The sequence below is a fragment of the Oratosquilla oratoria genome, chromosome 1, assembly GCF_046742065.1.
Source record: "Oratosquilla oratoria isolate Oo_2021 chromosome 1, ASM4674206v1, whole genome shotgun sequence".
In the NCBI taxonomy this organism is placed as follows: Eukaryota; Metazoa; Arthropoda; class Malacostraca; order Stomatopoda; family Squillidae; genus Oratosquilla; species Oratosquilla oratoria.
The window spans coordinates 1,339,449-1,356,948 of NC_134777.1; the positions used below are offsets into that span (position 1 = coordinate 1,339,449).

A 17,500-nucleotide genomic window follows, 5' to 3' on the forward strand; every position below is an offset into this window, starting at 1 on the left:
GTATGTATGTGTATATGTATATACATGGAATGTATGTATATATGTGTATATGTATATACATGTAATGTATGTATGTGTATATGTATATACGTGTATGTATGTGTATATGTATATACATGTAATGTATGTATGTATGTGTATATGTATGTACATGTAATGTATGTATGTGTATATGTATATACATGTAGTGTATGCATGTATGTGTATATGTATGTACATGTAATGTATGTATGTATGTGTATATGTATATACATGTAATGTATGTATTTGTGTTATGTATATACATGTATGTATGTGTATATGTATATACATGTATGTATGTATGTGTATATGTATATACATGTAATGTATGTATTTATGTGTTATACATGTATGTATGTATGTGTATATGTATATACATGTATGTATGTGTATATGTATATACATGTGTGTATGTATGTGTATATGTATATACATGTATGTATGTATATATGTATATACATGTATGTAATGTGTATATGTCAAGGACTACTATTACACAGGACGTGCGCACCCAGATCCCTGGGTCCGCTAGCGGAGGCCATTGCTTTCTTTGTAACCTATCATTTTATATTGGACAAATATTTCAAAACTAGAAACCTAACATTGTATATAGAACAAATATATCAACTATTGACTTATTCAATGCAGTATAAGTTAATATAAACTTTTATAGTGAAACAAGAAACTATTGTTAAGGCACTGTTATGCTTTGAAATGCCAATTTTTGCCGGACTTAACAGGTATCATTGTATGAGGTTAGTGGACACCAGGGTTGGTGATTTTTTTTTTTTCAGATTTATTTGATTTAAATAAATTCTTTTTATAGATTTTAAATATTGTGGGATTACTATCTGATATGCGATCTGATTGCTAAAGGACATTTTCAGCATATCAATATAAGGAGCAGTGTTATATAGACTTGCCACAAGTATACAAGGAACGGTCTAAGCCGTATGTGAGGACGGTATGCTCAGGTTCACTCGATTCCTCCAAGACGTTTCTCATCTTGGTGACATTTGCTGCATTGTCTGTCACAACACTTCCAATGTGACGACCAAAATCTTGTTCAGCCTTCTTGATCGAATTTTGTACAAGTTGTAAAAGATATTCAGCAATGTGAGGTTTCCCTGATGTGTGTATTGTCAACTAAATAGATCTGACCAGTGGATGTTGGTAGAGTGACATATATTATGGGCTCATTATGGATATTAGACCACACATCAATTGAAAGACCCACAGTTTCATTATTCAGGTCATCTGCACACTTTTTATATTCCTTTTCATACACAAGATCCAAGTACTTATCAGCAATATCTTTTCTGGATGGAGGAATATAACCTGGCCTCAGGTTCTGAACCACCTTGAGAAAATGAGGATGCTGAACAAGACAAAATGGTGAATTTGTAGCAAATATAATTCTTGCAACTTCTTTGTCGAGATTTTCCTTTTGAGAGACTAAAGTTTTTATGATAAACAAGCCCACCGGCTGCGCCGGCCAGGCTTCGCCTGGGGGCTTGGCCTTCGCGCCCTGGGCTTCGCCCACTTTGTGGATACTATAGCCTATGGATAATTAAAGAATAAGAATGCAATTGGTACTTTATTCAACACATTTACAATCCCTACATTTCTTTGATGGTGGAGGTGTCTTGATCTCCTTGGTTGACCTCTTTGTCTTCTGGAGCCCGTCTTTTCTTCGGTGATCCTCTGTCCTCGGAGTCTTGATCGCCTTGGGTGACCTCTTCGTCTTCTGAACCCTGTCTTTTCTTCGGTGACATTTTACGCTTAATGATTCTCCTCAAATACGCTAACAGCTCCTCATCGCTTACTTCTTCGTCGCTGTCAGGAGACGGAGGTGGTTTGACAACCCCTTCATCCCCTTGCTCGGGTGCGTTAACTTCCTCTTCTTCCTCTTCATCACGCATTACCCAATCTGGCATGATCATCTTGATGCAATCTTCTTCTGTGATCTTGTGAATACCTTCGGGTATGTCTTTGCTTTCGAACTCAACTTCTTCCTCCTCAAAAAGAGCTTTACTACCAATAGCGTCCTTCGCTGGCTCCTCCTCGACATCTACTGTCTCGGTTTCAACAAACAACTCTTTATATACCCTGTTAAAGGCCGGCCGGCGTTCAACTCCTTCATCACCTCTACGCCAGCCCGTGTAGTACACCAACGCGTTCCAGTTGGTTACTCGTGAACAGGCCACGTATAGTTGTCCATGTGCGAAGCATTGGACGGAATCAAGCAGAAGTCCACATCGCTCGAAAGTTTGCCCCTGGCTTTTGTTGATGGTCATGGCATAACTGAGCTTGACGGGAAACTGCTTACGCTTGAAGTGGATTGGGGTATCTTGAGACTCTAACACTATACGTGGAATCAAAACTTGCTCGCCGCGGTAGCTCCCTCCTAGTATCTTTCCGACTATCACGTTCTTCAAGTTAGTCACCATTATCCGGGTTCCGTTGCAAAGCCTAGGAGGACAGATGTTTCTGATGATCATGAGGACACATCCTACTTTCACCTTCAAAGCGTGTAGAGGCAACGACGGGCTTGTCATGGCGTTAAAAACTGACGCTTGGACGTCAGTCTCTTTGTCCACGGGTGTGTCGACGCTGAAGTAAATCCGCTCTTTCTCCTGGTTACGGTCGTATATAAACTGGTTGATACTTCCCACGTCGTCATTTGTGGGTGATACTATTGCTCTCTTCTCGAAGTAAGACATGTTGAGATGGTTCTCTTCAAACTCGTCGTAAACTTTAGACACTAACTCCTCTCGTGAGTTTGCCCGAACACCAAAATCCTTCTCAAAGACGATCTCGCCGTCGTTATGGGTGCCGATGGCTAGAAGTTGTTTGGCAAACCTCTTGTTTTTGACGTCATCCTTCTTAAGGCGTACGTTTTCTGTCAACTCCAACTTTGTCAGCCCTTCCCACATGTAACTCGATTTGATGCAGTAAGCCAGTTCTTCTGTCTTCCCTCCGTTTCTTATGACCGGCAGGATTTGTCGGAAGTCTCCTGCGCAGACAAACACCTTGCCTCCCATGAACTTTTCGTTCTCCATGATGTCTCTCAAAGTGATGTCTAAAGACGTCAACATGTTCTTGTTCGCCATTACGACTTCGTCCCAAACTATCAGTCGAGTTTGTTCTAGCAGTCTTGCCATTTCTGTGTTCTTCTTGACGCTACACGCTCTAGTTTCATCGTATTCCATCAAGGGTATCTTGAACATGTTGTGAGCCGTTCTTACCCAAGAAAGGACGGTTGCTGCAATCCCAGACGAAGCAACAGCTAAAGCGATCTCTCCCTGGGAACGAACAGCATCCAACAACAAATTCAAGACAAAAGACTTCCCGGTGCCTCCTGCAGCGTTGACAAATATGCCGTTATTCTTATAGAGGTATCCCTTTTCCACTCGCTTCATAACAGTTTCGAAGACATTTCGCTGTTTGTCATTCAGAAGCTTAGACTTTTCCTCAACAGACTGTTTCAGCCTCTGCTTGTTGTACGCCTTCTCTCTTCTGATGACATTAGATGACCGTGCACCTCCTCTTGAAGCTGGAAGACCGTACTGTGTGATCGAACCCCCGCCGCAGTTCCACACAAAGTGTTGGATCTCATCCAAGGCGTCCAAATAGATTTCATCGTTGTACTCTGTCAGCTTGGCTTGATGCAAGTAATCGCTGGAAAAGTAGTCTTTGACCTCTTCCCATATGCCGGACTGGTCCTCGAGATCAGAAAAGACCAACATACTTGCATAAGTTTCTCTGAGTTGTTTTCTGTCGTTAGTGTGGTTGATAATGTCCATAATCGTCTCTTTCCAAGTTGCTTCATCACTGAGCAAACCGAGTGCTTTAACGGCTTCTCTATTTGTTTCGTACATGACGCCGTCTATGGTACGAAGGTCTTCGAACGACTTTGGCCCCTTTTTATGTGTCAGCAGGAGCCTCAGATAGAACAGTTCTACCGTCTTGGTGGTTACAGCGCGAATGCGACCCAGACTGTATGTACGCCCAACTCGTTCCTCCCATATGGCTTTTTGTGCGTTATAGATGTAATGGAAGGGCAACTGGCTGTAGTATAACGTGGCTGCGAACGCGTCCTTCTCACACAACTTGAAAAAGGCGGTTAACTGAGTGTCCCTTTTAACTTTTTGAGAAAGTTGCTCATCTGTCATCTGTTCGTGGTAGAATACTGAATTCTCACCCTCTAAGTGCAAATCCAACGGAAACACCGGTGGGTAAGATTTGTGGATGTCGAATTTGAAAATCTTCCACGTCGCCTCGTTAGAATTGATGTATCTGGCCTCCTGGTAGTTTCTGACTTCGTTCACAGAGTCATCTTCTCCTGAAGTTTTGGTGAACAATATCTTGTCAGAACCTTTATTAACATACTTGGTGACATAAGCTATAGCTTTTATAGAATTTGAGCACTCCACGTTAATGTGTGCGTCGTATTTGAGACAAAGATAGGGGTTATAAGGCACAACCCACGAATTATCTACGGTTACTGTACCGTCCTTCAGTTTGAGTTGAAAAGAGTTACCGCCTTCTCCTACTGAACGCCTAACATACTCCGGGTAACCGTTGTTTCCGAACAATAAGGTGCTTCTGCACGTCTTAGGGAATCCTTTACCACACTGATCGGGTTTCGCGCTCTTCCCATGACAACATATTTGGGACTCGTCGTAACCTTTGCAGGGGCCGTGTATCATACACCGTGTAACCGTCTCGCTTCTTTAGCCTTCTTTTCTTTTGCCGCCTTGATCTCTGCTTTTGTTCGTTTAGTGCGTCTCAGTGGCGTACTTTTCCTCGCTTGACTGGTTTCTGCTTTAGTCTCTTTCAAGCTTTGCTTTATCTCTGCCAGTGTACTATCAACGGGTAACGAAAGTGGCTCCGGATTATCAGCATCAGTCGACGGGCCCGCCACCGGCTCCTCTTCTATATTTGCAGGCATAGCCACTGGTTCCTCTTTTCTATCCGAAGGCAAAACAACAGGCTCCTGTTTACTATCTGAAGACATAGCCACGGGCTCCTCTTCTCTATTTGAAGGCTCCGCCACGGGCTCTTTTTCAACAACTATAGGTGTGGTTTCACTCTGAGAAGGTTCTACAGGCTTCGGGTTTTGTTGGCAGGCTCTTTTTATGGCGTACTTTTTCGCCTTGTCTAAGCGCTTTTGAGCCTCGAAACTCCTCTGCAAATATTGTTTCTGGTACTCTATGTGATCAGATTTTCCTCCATGCTTTGTGAAGCTTTTATATCCAGCAAAATAGTGCTTCACAAAACCTTCTATCCTTTCTTCAGGAATTTCTCCAACGTAAACTTCCAAGGAATCCAACAAATCGTCGCTATAGACGCAGTCTTTCTTCTCCTTTAGCATCTTGTTAAACGTTAGTAGCTTTCGCTGAAACATCTTTATCGACTCCCTTACTTGTAACCCCTTGGTCTGTTCGTAAAGGTGAGGAAACGCCTTCTCATGTTCACTTTTTAGCGCTTGGTTCAATTTCCTATTCTTCATTAACTCTCCTTTACTGAACTTCTTTTCCTTCGTCACCCAACTCCAGAAGTGACGATACCGTTGCATCTTTAACTTTGACGAATCCCCGGCCATCCTTCCCAACCACCACCTGTGTGTGACCGAATTACCACCGGACGGCGTAAGCAACCATTAAATTTTTTTATATTAGATCTGTCCAGAGATGTTGATGACTTTCTTTTAGATGAAAATTATTTAGCAGAAATGGCGCCTGTGGAGGAGTCTGATAGTGACCTTTTTAATGGTGGAGTCAGGTATGCAGATAATTCAAGTGGAGCCGATGATGAAGGGATTGAAGCTGTTGATACAGATCCTGAAATGGAAACAGAATTTTTTTGGCATATTGCATAATTTATAAATGAATAAATAAATTAATGAATACAGTGTGATTTAGGCTACTTTTGAGTACGGAAGTTATTTTTTTTTTTTAGATAATAAGCATATTCACACAAGCCACTAAATTGTTTGGAAATAATTAACAGGATATGAAATAGGTGGGCTTGGAATTCAGCCCACACAGGATTCAGTCCACTTTTAAATTCACTAAAAATATTGGGTTGGGTTAGGTTAGGCTAAATCCCTTTGGGCTGAATCCCATGTGGGCTGAATTCCAATGGAACCTATGAAATATATTACACAATGTTGAATGAAATGAATAACAATCATCTAGGCCCCAAAGTTGAGTGGATACAGTATATTATAGTGATATAGTCATTACCCAAATTTAGAAGTAATGAAGCTGAAGTATCATCTCTTTAGGCCTTCACATTTTTATTGCACATGCTCTCCATTGTTCACCAAATTTATATAGTTGCGTATGAAAAGGGAGAAATGCACACAATATAAGTAAAATTATTTACCTGGATCATCAATTTCTTCTTCTGTATGCTGTGGCTGACCATGGCATTTATCTCAGTGAAATTTTGATAACACAATGCCCTGTAGTTCCTGGCTGCAGTCTTTGCATTTAGCTTGGTACCCTTTGCCAGAAGTTGTGGGTAGATTTTTCAAAATAATTCCAGACAGGATCATTTTTTTGCCTGAAGGAACCACTCTGACAGGTCCAGAAGACATCGTTCCTGGTTGATTCCAAAACAGCAACTGACTCAGTGAGAAGCTGCTTACCTTGAACAAGTTTCAACAAGAATCTTGTTGAAACTTGTTGTGGGCTGCACAGTGATATATACATGTAGGCTTATACCGTTCCTTGTATACTTGTGGCAAGTCTATATAACACTGCTCCTTATATTGATATGCTAAAAAATTCCTTTAGCAATCAGATCGCATATCAGATGGCAATCCCACAATATTTAAAATCTATATAAAAAAAATCTATTTAGATCAAAGAAATCTGATTTAAGAAATCTATTTTTTATATATTTTAAAAAGATAAAAAAAAAAAAAAACGCCAACTCTGGTGTCCACTTACCTCATAGAATAATGCCTGTCAAGTCCGGCTAAAATTGGCATTTCAAAGCATAACATTGCCTTAAAAATATTTTCTTATTTCACTATAAAAGTTTATATTAACTTAAACTGCATTGAATAAGTCAATAGTTGGTATATTTGTCCTATATACAATGTTAGGTTTCTAGTTTTGATATATTTGTCCAATATAAAATGTTAGGTTATAAAGAAAGCAATGGCCTCCGCTAGCGGACCCAGGAATCTGGGTGCGCACGTCCTGTGTAATAGTAGTCCTTGGTATATGTATATACATGTATGTATATATGTGTATATGTATATACATGTACTGTAATATATGTGTGTATATGTATATACATGTATGTATGTGTATATGTATATACATGTAATGTATGTATGTATGCATGTGTATATGTATATACATGTATGTATATATGTGTATATGTATATACATGTACTGTAATGTGTGTATATGTATATACATGTATGTATGTGTATATGTATATACATGTATGTATGTATATACATGTATGTATGTATATACATGTATGTATGTATATGCATGTGTATATGTATATACATGTATGTATATGCATGTGTATATGTATATACATGTAATGTATGTATGTATGTGTATATGTATATACATGTAATGTATGTATGCGTATGTGTATATACATGTAATGTATGTATGTGTATATGTATATACATGTGATGCATGTATGTATATGTATATACATGTGATGTATGTATGTGTGTATGTGTATACATGTGATGTATGTGTATATGTATATACATGTGATGTATGTGTATATGTATGTACATGTGATATATGTATGTGTATATGTATATACATGTGATGTATGTATGTGTATATGTATATACATGTGATGTATGTACTGTATGTGTATATGTATATACATGCAATGTATGTATGTGTATATGTATATACATGTAATGTATGTATGTGTATATGTATATGTAATGTATGTATGTATATATGTATATACATGTAATGTATGTATGTATATATGTATATACATGTAATGTATGTATGTGTGTATGTATTTATATGTAATGTATGTGTATATGTATACATGTAATGTATGTATGTATGTGTATATGTATATATATATATATATAATGTATGTATGTATGTGTATGTATGTACATGTAATGTATATGTGTATATACTGTATATAATATATAATATATATATATATATATACATATAACATATATATATATGTGTGTGTGTATAAATGTGTATATACTCATATATATATATATGTATATATATTATATATTTATATATTATATATATATATAACATATAACATATATATATGTGTGTGTGTATAAATGTGTATATACTCATATATATATATGTATATATATATTATATATTATATTATATATTATATATATATATATATTATATACATATATAATACATATATAATACATATATGTGTGTGTATATATGTATATGTATATACTTACACATGGATACACACACACTCACACAAACGTGCGTGCTTGCGTGCACACAACCATATACCAAGGCAAACACGTGTACAGATATATTGACGCTTGTATACAATTCTAGCTTCAGGAAATTTGTTATCGAAGATCAATATGTTACCTGTTCCAGAGAAAAATAGACTCTATTGTTATATGTAATAACTTCTATTTTTACTCTATTCGTTTCTACCACCTCTCGTTATTTACTTCTTTATTTTTCCCATTTTCTTGTTTCTCTTCTTGCTATTTTCGTTCTAATATTTTTGATTTTTATTTGTACCTTCTTTTCTTTTCCCTATTTTATTTTTTTACGTCATAGTCTGTCTGCTTTTTCATTATCATTTGCCTCTTTCCTTTCCTCTTTCTCTTGTCTCCTCTTTCTTTGCCTCTTTTTTTTCCATTTTCTTCATCCTCTTATTACTCTTCGTCCTATTCTTCTTCATCTTTTCTTTCTCTTTCTCTTCTTTTATAGTTTTTCCCTCTGCTTCCTCATCGTCTCCTCTTTCTCTTACATTTTTTCATCCATTTAGCTTTTTCACTACCATTTCTTTTATTCCCTTTTATGATATTCCTTTTATTATTCTTATTCTTATTCACCAAATTATCATATTCCTCTTGTTCTAAATCCTTCACTTAGTGTTTTTCATATTCTTCTTTATACTGTTACTATCAATCAAAATTTTACCGTTTCTTGTACTATTATTCTTTATTTCTTTCCTTCTGTTCCTAGTCTTCTTTTAGCTATTCATCATTCTTCCTCCTCCTTTCCTTCCGCCCTCCTTTCCCCTTAATCCTCCTCCTTTGCTTTCACATATTTTTTTATTTGCTTCCTTCTCTCCTTGTTCGTTCCCTCTCTCTGTGTTCTTCGTGGTAGTAGAAAAGGTAGTGCTAGGGTCACGTAGAGGCGAGGCGGGTGCGGAGGCAGAGGGGCGAAGGAGCCTGGGGCGAAGGAGAGGGAAGAGTCGGCTGCATTTGAGATTGCAGAGGTGGGTATTGACAGGGCAGAGACAAGAACGGGCAGGAGCAAGTGGGCAGGGACATTGTTGCATTTACATTGACTCGGCAGGTGTCAACTTGGCTTCGTTTTGGTTCCCGGAGGCACGACAGTCTCTCAGAATGGACGGTTTAAGGTTACAAAGATTATCGAGCAAATATCAATCGTATTCAGTCTGAGCATGTAGCTGCGTATGGTTGTTGTACGCTGTTTCGCTCTACGATTATTTATTTTTCATAATGTCATCTATTCATTTGTCTATTCATATATTTGTTTATACATTTATTTGTTTATTCATTCCATCAATCAATCAAACTTGCTAACAATAGACCGAGGTGGTGCTGGTGCATGGGCCACATCAAAGCCTGTCCTCGTACAAATGGCTTTGGTTAACGCCATTAGCAATCCTGACATGTAATCTAACATGGATACACACACACGCAAAAGCACACGTAAAAAAAAGCGCGTACACGCACATGTACACACACACACACACACACACACACACACGCACACACACACACACACACGCACACGCACACACACACACACACACACACACACACACACACACACACACACACACACACACACACACTGTGTGTGTATTTGTGTGTGCATGTGCGCGTGTGTGTTTGTGCGTACGTGTGTTTGTGTGTGCATTTGCGTGTGCGTATGTATGTGTTATTCATTCACCATGATCTTTCGATCACAAGTCCAACACGTGATCCAAAGACCATGGTGAATCACACACTCATACACATCCGTACATGCACACACAAACACACACGTACATGCACACACACACACACGCACATGCACACACACACACATGCACACACACACACGTACATGCACACACACATGCACACACACACACACGCACATGCACACACACACACACACACACACACGCACATGCACACACACACACACACACACACACACACACACACACACACACACACACACACACACACACACACACACACACACACACACAGACACACACACACAACACATACAGAGTATACAAAATACACACAATAATTTACAAACAAATAAAGCACACAACCAAAATAGGTGCACAGAAACAGACACAAGGACATAAACATGGAAAAACGCGTACACAAAAACACAAAGAAACGCAACCTCAAATGAAAACCAAACGCAACTGTGCAAAGAAGCAGATGGTGACCGTTAGAGGAGCGACGACGCAACTTTTTGGCACAAAAGAGGTATACGTGTAGCAAGGTCATGCCTTGAAGCTTTGTTCTTTCTAGAATTCTAACTCGTCTGCAGAACTACGGAGTACAAATCAACATTGACAAATCCTTCCTTAGTCACACTGTCACCTCACACGGAATCGGTCCCCTCTACGACAAATGTGAGTCTATTCATCGTTTCCCGAAGCCTCCAATTAGCGCCAACTCAAAGAGTTTCTAGGAATGGTAATTTTTTACAACCGTTTCATCTTTCATTGTTCTCTATTGCTCCAACCACTCTCTGCGATAATCAAGCCTTATAAACGTGGTCAATACATCTCCTTAGTTTGGACACCGGAAACTGAAGACGCCTTTACGGTAGCTAAAGAAACCCACACTGACGTTTCACCGCTGTTTCCCAGACCTGGACACCAACATTTTAATCGCCACAGATTCTTCCAGCATTGGCATTGGTACAGTCCTTCAGCAGCACGTTTACAGTGGTTGGAAACCCTGGCCTTTTTCTCTTAAGAAATTCAACAGGGCAGAAACCAAATACAATGCTTATGATAGAGAACTCCTACAATGGATTATAAAGGCGGAGCATGCCGACAGGAGACCTTTTGGTCCATATCAAGGTCGGATGCGAGAAAAAATAATAATGATAAATAGGTAAATGAATAAATAAAAACTATAATAATGTAAATCAAATACATAAATAAATGCATAGGTATAGTTAGATCAACAAACAGGTAAATCGTGACTAATGATAAATTGACATATAATTAATAATAAATGAGAAGCAAATAATAATAAACAGACAAATTATAACAAAACAAATAAACAAATAATATAAATGATAGTCATTATAGCATCTTGCTAAGGTGTTTATCTAAATGATTCTTAAAACTTCGAACTGAACTACATTGCACTGCCTCTGCAGGAAGCTTATTCCAATTATTAACAACACGGTTGGCGAAGTTGTTTCTGCCCACTTCCAAATAAAACTTATTTCCGGACAGTTTAAGACCATTGTTTCTTGTCCGATTCTCATTCAGTATGAAAATTTTGTCACTTTTGTTGTCAACTCCTTGTGATCTACAAAGCGATCAAGCATTTTCAATATTGTAGAAGGTTGTAAATTTCACGTTTACACATACCACAAACCCCTCACTACCACGTTTCTCAACAACAAATCCTCCTGCTCTCCACGACAGCTGCGTCACACTGACTTCATCTCATAGTTCACCACAGACCTTCGCTATATCAAATGCACCGACAACTCTCCAGCGTATGCCCTTTCTCGCAACATATCTGCAGTCACATCCTCTTTTATCGACTATGCTCCCATTGCTGCCGACTAGACAGCCGATCTAGAATTGTAAGAATTGTTGAGCAACCCTGCGTTCCAGTTTAAGAAGATCCCACTCCCAGGCACGGACGTGCACATCTACGCTGATGTTTCTACCGAAACCAGCCGTCCCTTTCTTCCGAAGGATCATCGCCTGCCAGTCTTCCATAAACTGCACAACCTCTCTCATCCTGGCATCCGAGTAACCCAGAAGATGATGACATCACGATTCATCTGGCCTAACATCAATAAGGACGTCAGACAGTGGGCACGTATATGTACACAGTGTCAACGTTCGAAGGTATTACGTTACACGCGTTCTCCAGCAACCTTCACTCCAGTCTCTTCTAGATTTGAACATGTGCATATTGATCTGGTTGGTCCATTGCCCTTCTCTAATGGTTACCGTTACATACTCACCTGCGTCGACCGTTTCACCCGTTAGCCTGAAGCTGCTCCCTTGGCTGACATTAGTACAGATTCCGTTGCTCGCACTTTCATCAACACCTGGATCTCCAGATTCAGTGTTTCTCTCAGCCTCACCTCTGACCGCGGCGACCAGTTTGATTCCAACGTGTGGAACAAATTGATGAACATTCTAGGTATCCAACGCATCAGAACTGCCAGTTACCACCCGCAAGTTAATGGTATCGTGGAACGATTTCATAGTCAATTGAAAGCTTCCTTAGCAGCCTCAGCCCAACATAACGACTAGTTGCACGCCTTTCCTCTTGCCTTTCTGGGCATACGTACGTCCTTCAAAGAATACCTGCAACATTCTTCTGCCAAACTCGTCTACGGAACTACCCTCAAGTTACTTGGTCAACTCTTGGCCCCTGCCCCTAACTCTACTTCATGTCATCATCAGGACTACACTGCAAAACTGACAGACCGCATGCGTTCTCTTCAATCGGTGCAACCTCGTACGCCATCTTTCAAGACATTTATTAGTCAAGACCTCGACACCTGCACACATGTGCTCATCAGAATTTATGCCATGAAGAAACCACTACAACAACCTTACCAAGGCCCCTTCAAGGTACTACGCAGAACTAGGAAAACAATTATCATAGAGAAGAAATGTATGCCGGAATCTGTCAACATCAATCGTGTCAAGCCGGCCTATCTGCTCCGTGAGGACACGAACATACCTCACACCAAGGTAGCAGATACTTCACTTGCCACCAAGATTCGTGTCCGGAAAGTTTCGTTCCTCCTACCTCGTCACTAGGGGGGAGGGGGAATAATGTAGCAAGGTCATGCCTTGAAGCTTCGTTCTCTCTAGAATTCGCGTACCATAAGTCGTTTTCTTTATTGATATTGTCACCTCGTTAGAACTTAGATTATAGAAATATGATATAAATACTGTTACGCCTCGCATATCTATATGTAAATATCTATAAACATTAGTACTATTATTCTATAAAGTTTAAATTGTATTATGTAAGCCTATCAAATGGTAGTGCTTTTAAATGTTGTATTTGTCATTATTGTTTCACCAAGACAGTGGGCTTATTTGTCAATACTTCACGTTATATATTTAATAAACAGTTCCGAGAGAATTGGAGTTTAAAAAATTCCATTGTCTTAATGAAGTGCACCCTCACCACTATATAGTAACCAAATACTACATACGGCGACCTCTTCCCGCCTCATGCGAAGATTGACGATTCCCAGAGATGCTGCAAGTGGTAACGTAGACGGTACTAAGTGAGTGAAAGTGAGTGAGTGACTGGTACGGAGAAAGAGAGAATAGTACTGCTGTCAACCACCTGGTTGGGACGTTTTGCCACTGATGCACTGGTTTGCAGATTAATTAAACCAGACAAAGAAACGGCACCAGCCACCAGCCTCTCCTTTTTACCTTCCCTCTTCTCCCACTTGACTGCTCAAGAAGACGAGGATGTCCCTTTTAAAGATATTATCCTCAAAGTCCAGACGGGTCTATTCACCTTAGAAGAATCCCAGGTAAGTAAAATATTAGATTATCTTTCCTGCGGATGTGGAAGATATTTCCCTAACCTAAATAAAATCGCCTGGCGGTAAATATAATAAATTACTAAAGTAGACTAACGACACATCAAAAGGGTGAAGAAGGCTCTATCCTAAACAGTTCAGGTATCCCGCACCTCATTAGCCCAGAAGCTCATTTTGTTGAGATAAACCAGCCCCATGTCTGCTCTGACTATCACAAGCTTTGATCTAACATCTCTAATCTTCTGCGATTCGTTTGAACACCAACCTACCCTAGCCTTGATGTTTGATCTCTTTTAATCTCACGTGGAAAAATAGGTGAGAGAGGGAGGAGGGAGAAGGAGGAGGAGGAGGGAGAAGGGAGAAGGAGAAAAAGAGGAGGAGGGAGGAGGGAGAAGGAAGAAGAGAAGGAAAACAAGGAAGGAGGTGGCTGTCTTCCGCGTCCTGTTAAGAATTTACGAGTGTGATCCTAGAAATGGTTAAATGGTTTCAGGAAAAATATTTTCTTCCACTCCCTATGGTGTACGAAGAGGGGTGGAGGTAGGGTGTCGGAGAGATAGGTCTTGGAGGTCAAGATATCAAGTACTGGCCTATCGAGGCTGCACCGGAAGAAGGTTGAGGTGTTACTGGGCGACTTAAAAGTGTGTATCGTGGAGATGATTCTCTTTGAGCCCATTGTTGTTCCCTGGTTTAAAAGATGACCAAGAGTTTGCATCCATTGCCATTATTGTCAATAAATAGCTGAACAGTTGTTACTTATTTAGTAAATTAAAAGGATGTGAAAGATATATCTACCCTCACTTTCTGTTGGTCTTGCACGTGAGTTTGGAGAACGACCGAACATACAAATCTTGTTCCCAATGTTTTGTAATGTTTTCGAGGTGAGTCTATCTCAAAGTCTTCTCCCCAAGGAATAAAAATGCCCAGGAAGGCATGAAAGTGATGGAAGACCATCCACCCCTGATACGTGAACACATATTCCTCACAATTCCTCGTTCAGCATGTTTTCAAAAATGTCCGTTCATTGTGAAACTCGGGTATAACCTGTTGCCGACACTGATTATCTTTGGGCTTTAGGGCGTTGGTTTAAAACTTTAATGAGACTGTTGAATTCATTACTTGATTAAAAAGCCGGGAGGGACCTTCTGTCCCTCCCTGAACGATGAAATGGCGCATCCTGACAGGACTTCAACCTTCGTCCTTGTTCCCTTGATCATTCTCCCGATCCACCAGGCCTTCAAGTAGACTAGGGGAAATTGGAAATGTGGACCATTAGAAAGGATAATGATATATATTTCTAGGTACAGGCATGACTGAAAAGTAATATATTAGAGCATAACTTTTAAACAAGACACACACACACACACACACACACACACACACACACACACACACACACACACACACACACACACACACACACACACACACACACACACACACACACACACACACACACACACACACACACACACACACACACACAGACAGACGCACAGACAGACAATGTTATAGTCAACATTGCAACACTTCGATGACTTTCGCATCTTCGTAGCTGATCATCTTCGTAGCTGGGTCTCCCTTCGATACTGGGGCGAGATGATCACCAACGAAGATGCGCAAGTCATCGAAGTGTTGTAATGTTGACTATAACAAGACACACAGACGGTATACAGATACACAAACAGAGAAAGTGAGAAAGTGAGTAGTAGTGAAAGAGAGTAGTAGGTGAGAGAAAGCAGGGGGAGAGAGAGAGCTAAAGAGAAATCTAGAGAGAGCGAAAGAGAAAGAGATAGCGAGAGACAGAGCGAGAGATAGCGAGATCGAGAGATAGCGAGATCGAGAGACAGCGAGATCGAGAGACAGCGAGATCGAGAGACAGCGAGATCGAGAGAGAGCGAGATCGAGAGAGAGCGAGATCGAGAGAGAGCGAGAGAGACAGCGAGAGAGACAGCGAGAGAGACAGCGAGAGAGACAGCGAGAGAGACAGACAGCGAGAGAGACAGACAGCGAGAGAGACAGACAGCGAGAGAGACAGACAGCGAGAGAGACAGACAGCGAGAGAGACAGACAGCGAGAGAGACAGACAGCGAGAGAGACAGACAGCGAGAGAGACAGACAGCGAGAGAGACAGGCAGAGAGAGACAGACAGCGAGAGAGACAGACAGCGAGAGAGACAGACAGCGAGAGAGACAGACCGCGAGAGAGACAGCTAGAGAGACAACAAGAGAGAGACAGCGAGAGACAGCGAGAGACCGAGAGCAAGAGAGAGCGAGAGAGCGAGCGAGCGAGAGAGAGAGGGAGCGAGAGAGAGAGGGAGCGAGAGAGAGAGGGAGCGAGAGAGAGAGGGAGCGAGAGAGAGAGGGAGCGAGAGAGAGAGGGAGCGAGAGAGAGAGGGAGCGAGAGAGAGGGAGCGAGAGGGAGCGAGAGGGAGCGAGAGGGAGCGAGAGGGAGCGAGAGGGAGCGAGAGGGAGCGAGAGGGAGCGAGAGAGAGCGAGAGGGAGCGAGAGGGAGCGAGAGGGAGCGAGAGGGAGCGAGAGGGAGCGAGAGGGAGCGAGAGGGAGAGGTAGAGAGAAAGAGAGGTAGAGAGAAAGAGAGGTAGAGAGAAAGAGAGGTCGAGAGAAAGAGAGGTAGAGAGAAAGAGAGGTAGAGAGAAAGAGAGGTAGAGAGAAAGAGAGGTAGAGAGAAAGAGAGGTAGAGAGAAAGAGAGGTAGAGAGAAAGAGAGGTAGAGAGAAAGAGAGGTAGAGAGAAAGAGAGAGAGAGGTAGAGAGAAAGAGGTAGAGAGAAAGAGAGGTAGAGAGAAAGAGAGGTAGAGAGAAAGAGAGGTAGAGAGAAAGAAAGAAGTAGAGAGGTAGAGAGAGAGGTAGAGGTAGAGAGAGGTAGAGGTAGAGAGAGGTAGAGGTAGAGAGAGGTAGAGGTAGAGAGAGGTAGAGGTAGAGAGAGGTAGAGGTAGAGAGAGGTAGAGGTAGAGAGAGGTAGAGAGAGGTAGAGGTAGAGAGAGGTAGAGGTAGAGAGAGGTAGAGAGAGGTAGAGAGAGAGGTAGAGAGAGAGAGAGGTAGAGAGAGAGAGAGGTAGAGAGAGAGAGGTAGAGAGAGAGAGAGAGGTAGAGAGAGAGAGAGAGGTAGAGAGAGAGAGAGAGGTAGAGAGAGAGAGGTAGAGAGAGAGAGAGGTAGAGAGAAAGAGAGGTAGAGAGAGAGAGGTAGAGAGAGAGAGGTAGAGAGAGAGAGAGAGGTAGAGAGAGAGAGAGAGGTAGAGAGAGAGAGAGGTAGAGAGAGAGAGAGAGGTAGAGAGAGAGAGAGAGGTAGAGAGAGAGAGAGAGGTAGAGAGAGAGAGAGAGGTAGAGAGAGAGAGAGGTAGAGAGAGGTAGAGAGAGAGAGAGGTAGAGAGAGAGAGGTAGAGAGAGGTAGAGAGAGAGAGGTAGAGAGAGAGGTAGAGAGAGAGAGGTAGAGAGAGAGGTAGAGAGAGAGAGAGG

The 17,500-nt window shown here is 41.1% G+C and overlaps 2 protein-coding genes across 9 annotated transcripts in view; one reads left to right on the forward strand and one right to left on the reverse strand.

The window, feature by feature from the left end:
* Positions 1-17,500, forward strand: part of LOC143031740 (uncharacterized) — a 579,704-nt gene that overhangs the window by 311,468 nt on the left and 250,736 nt on the right. The gene's annotated exons all lie outside the window — the stretch shown is intronic.
* Positions 1,641-4,733, reverse strand: LOC143031556 (uncharacterized). Its single transcript, XM_076195572.1, has one exon. The coding sequence runs from the start codon at positions 4,731-4,733 to the stop codon at positions 1,641-1,643; it is 3,093 nt and encodes a 1,030-aa protein (XP_076051687.1).

What these genes read in the sequence shown, in the direction of transcription:
- LOC143031556 (XM_076195572.1), bottom strand. Translation starts at nt 4,733, where the DNA reads ATGATACACGGCCCCTGCAAAGGTTACGACGAGTCCCAAATATGTTGT.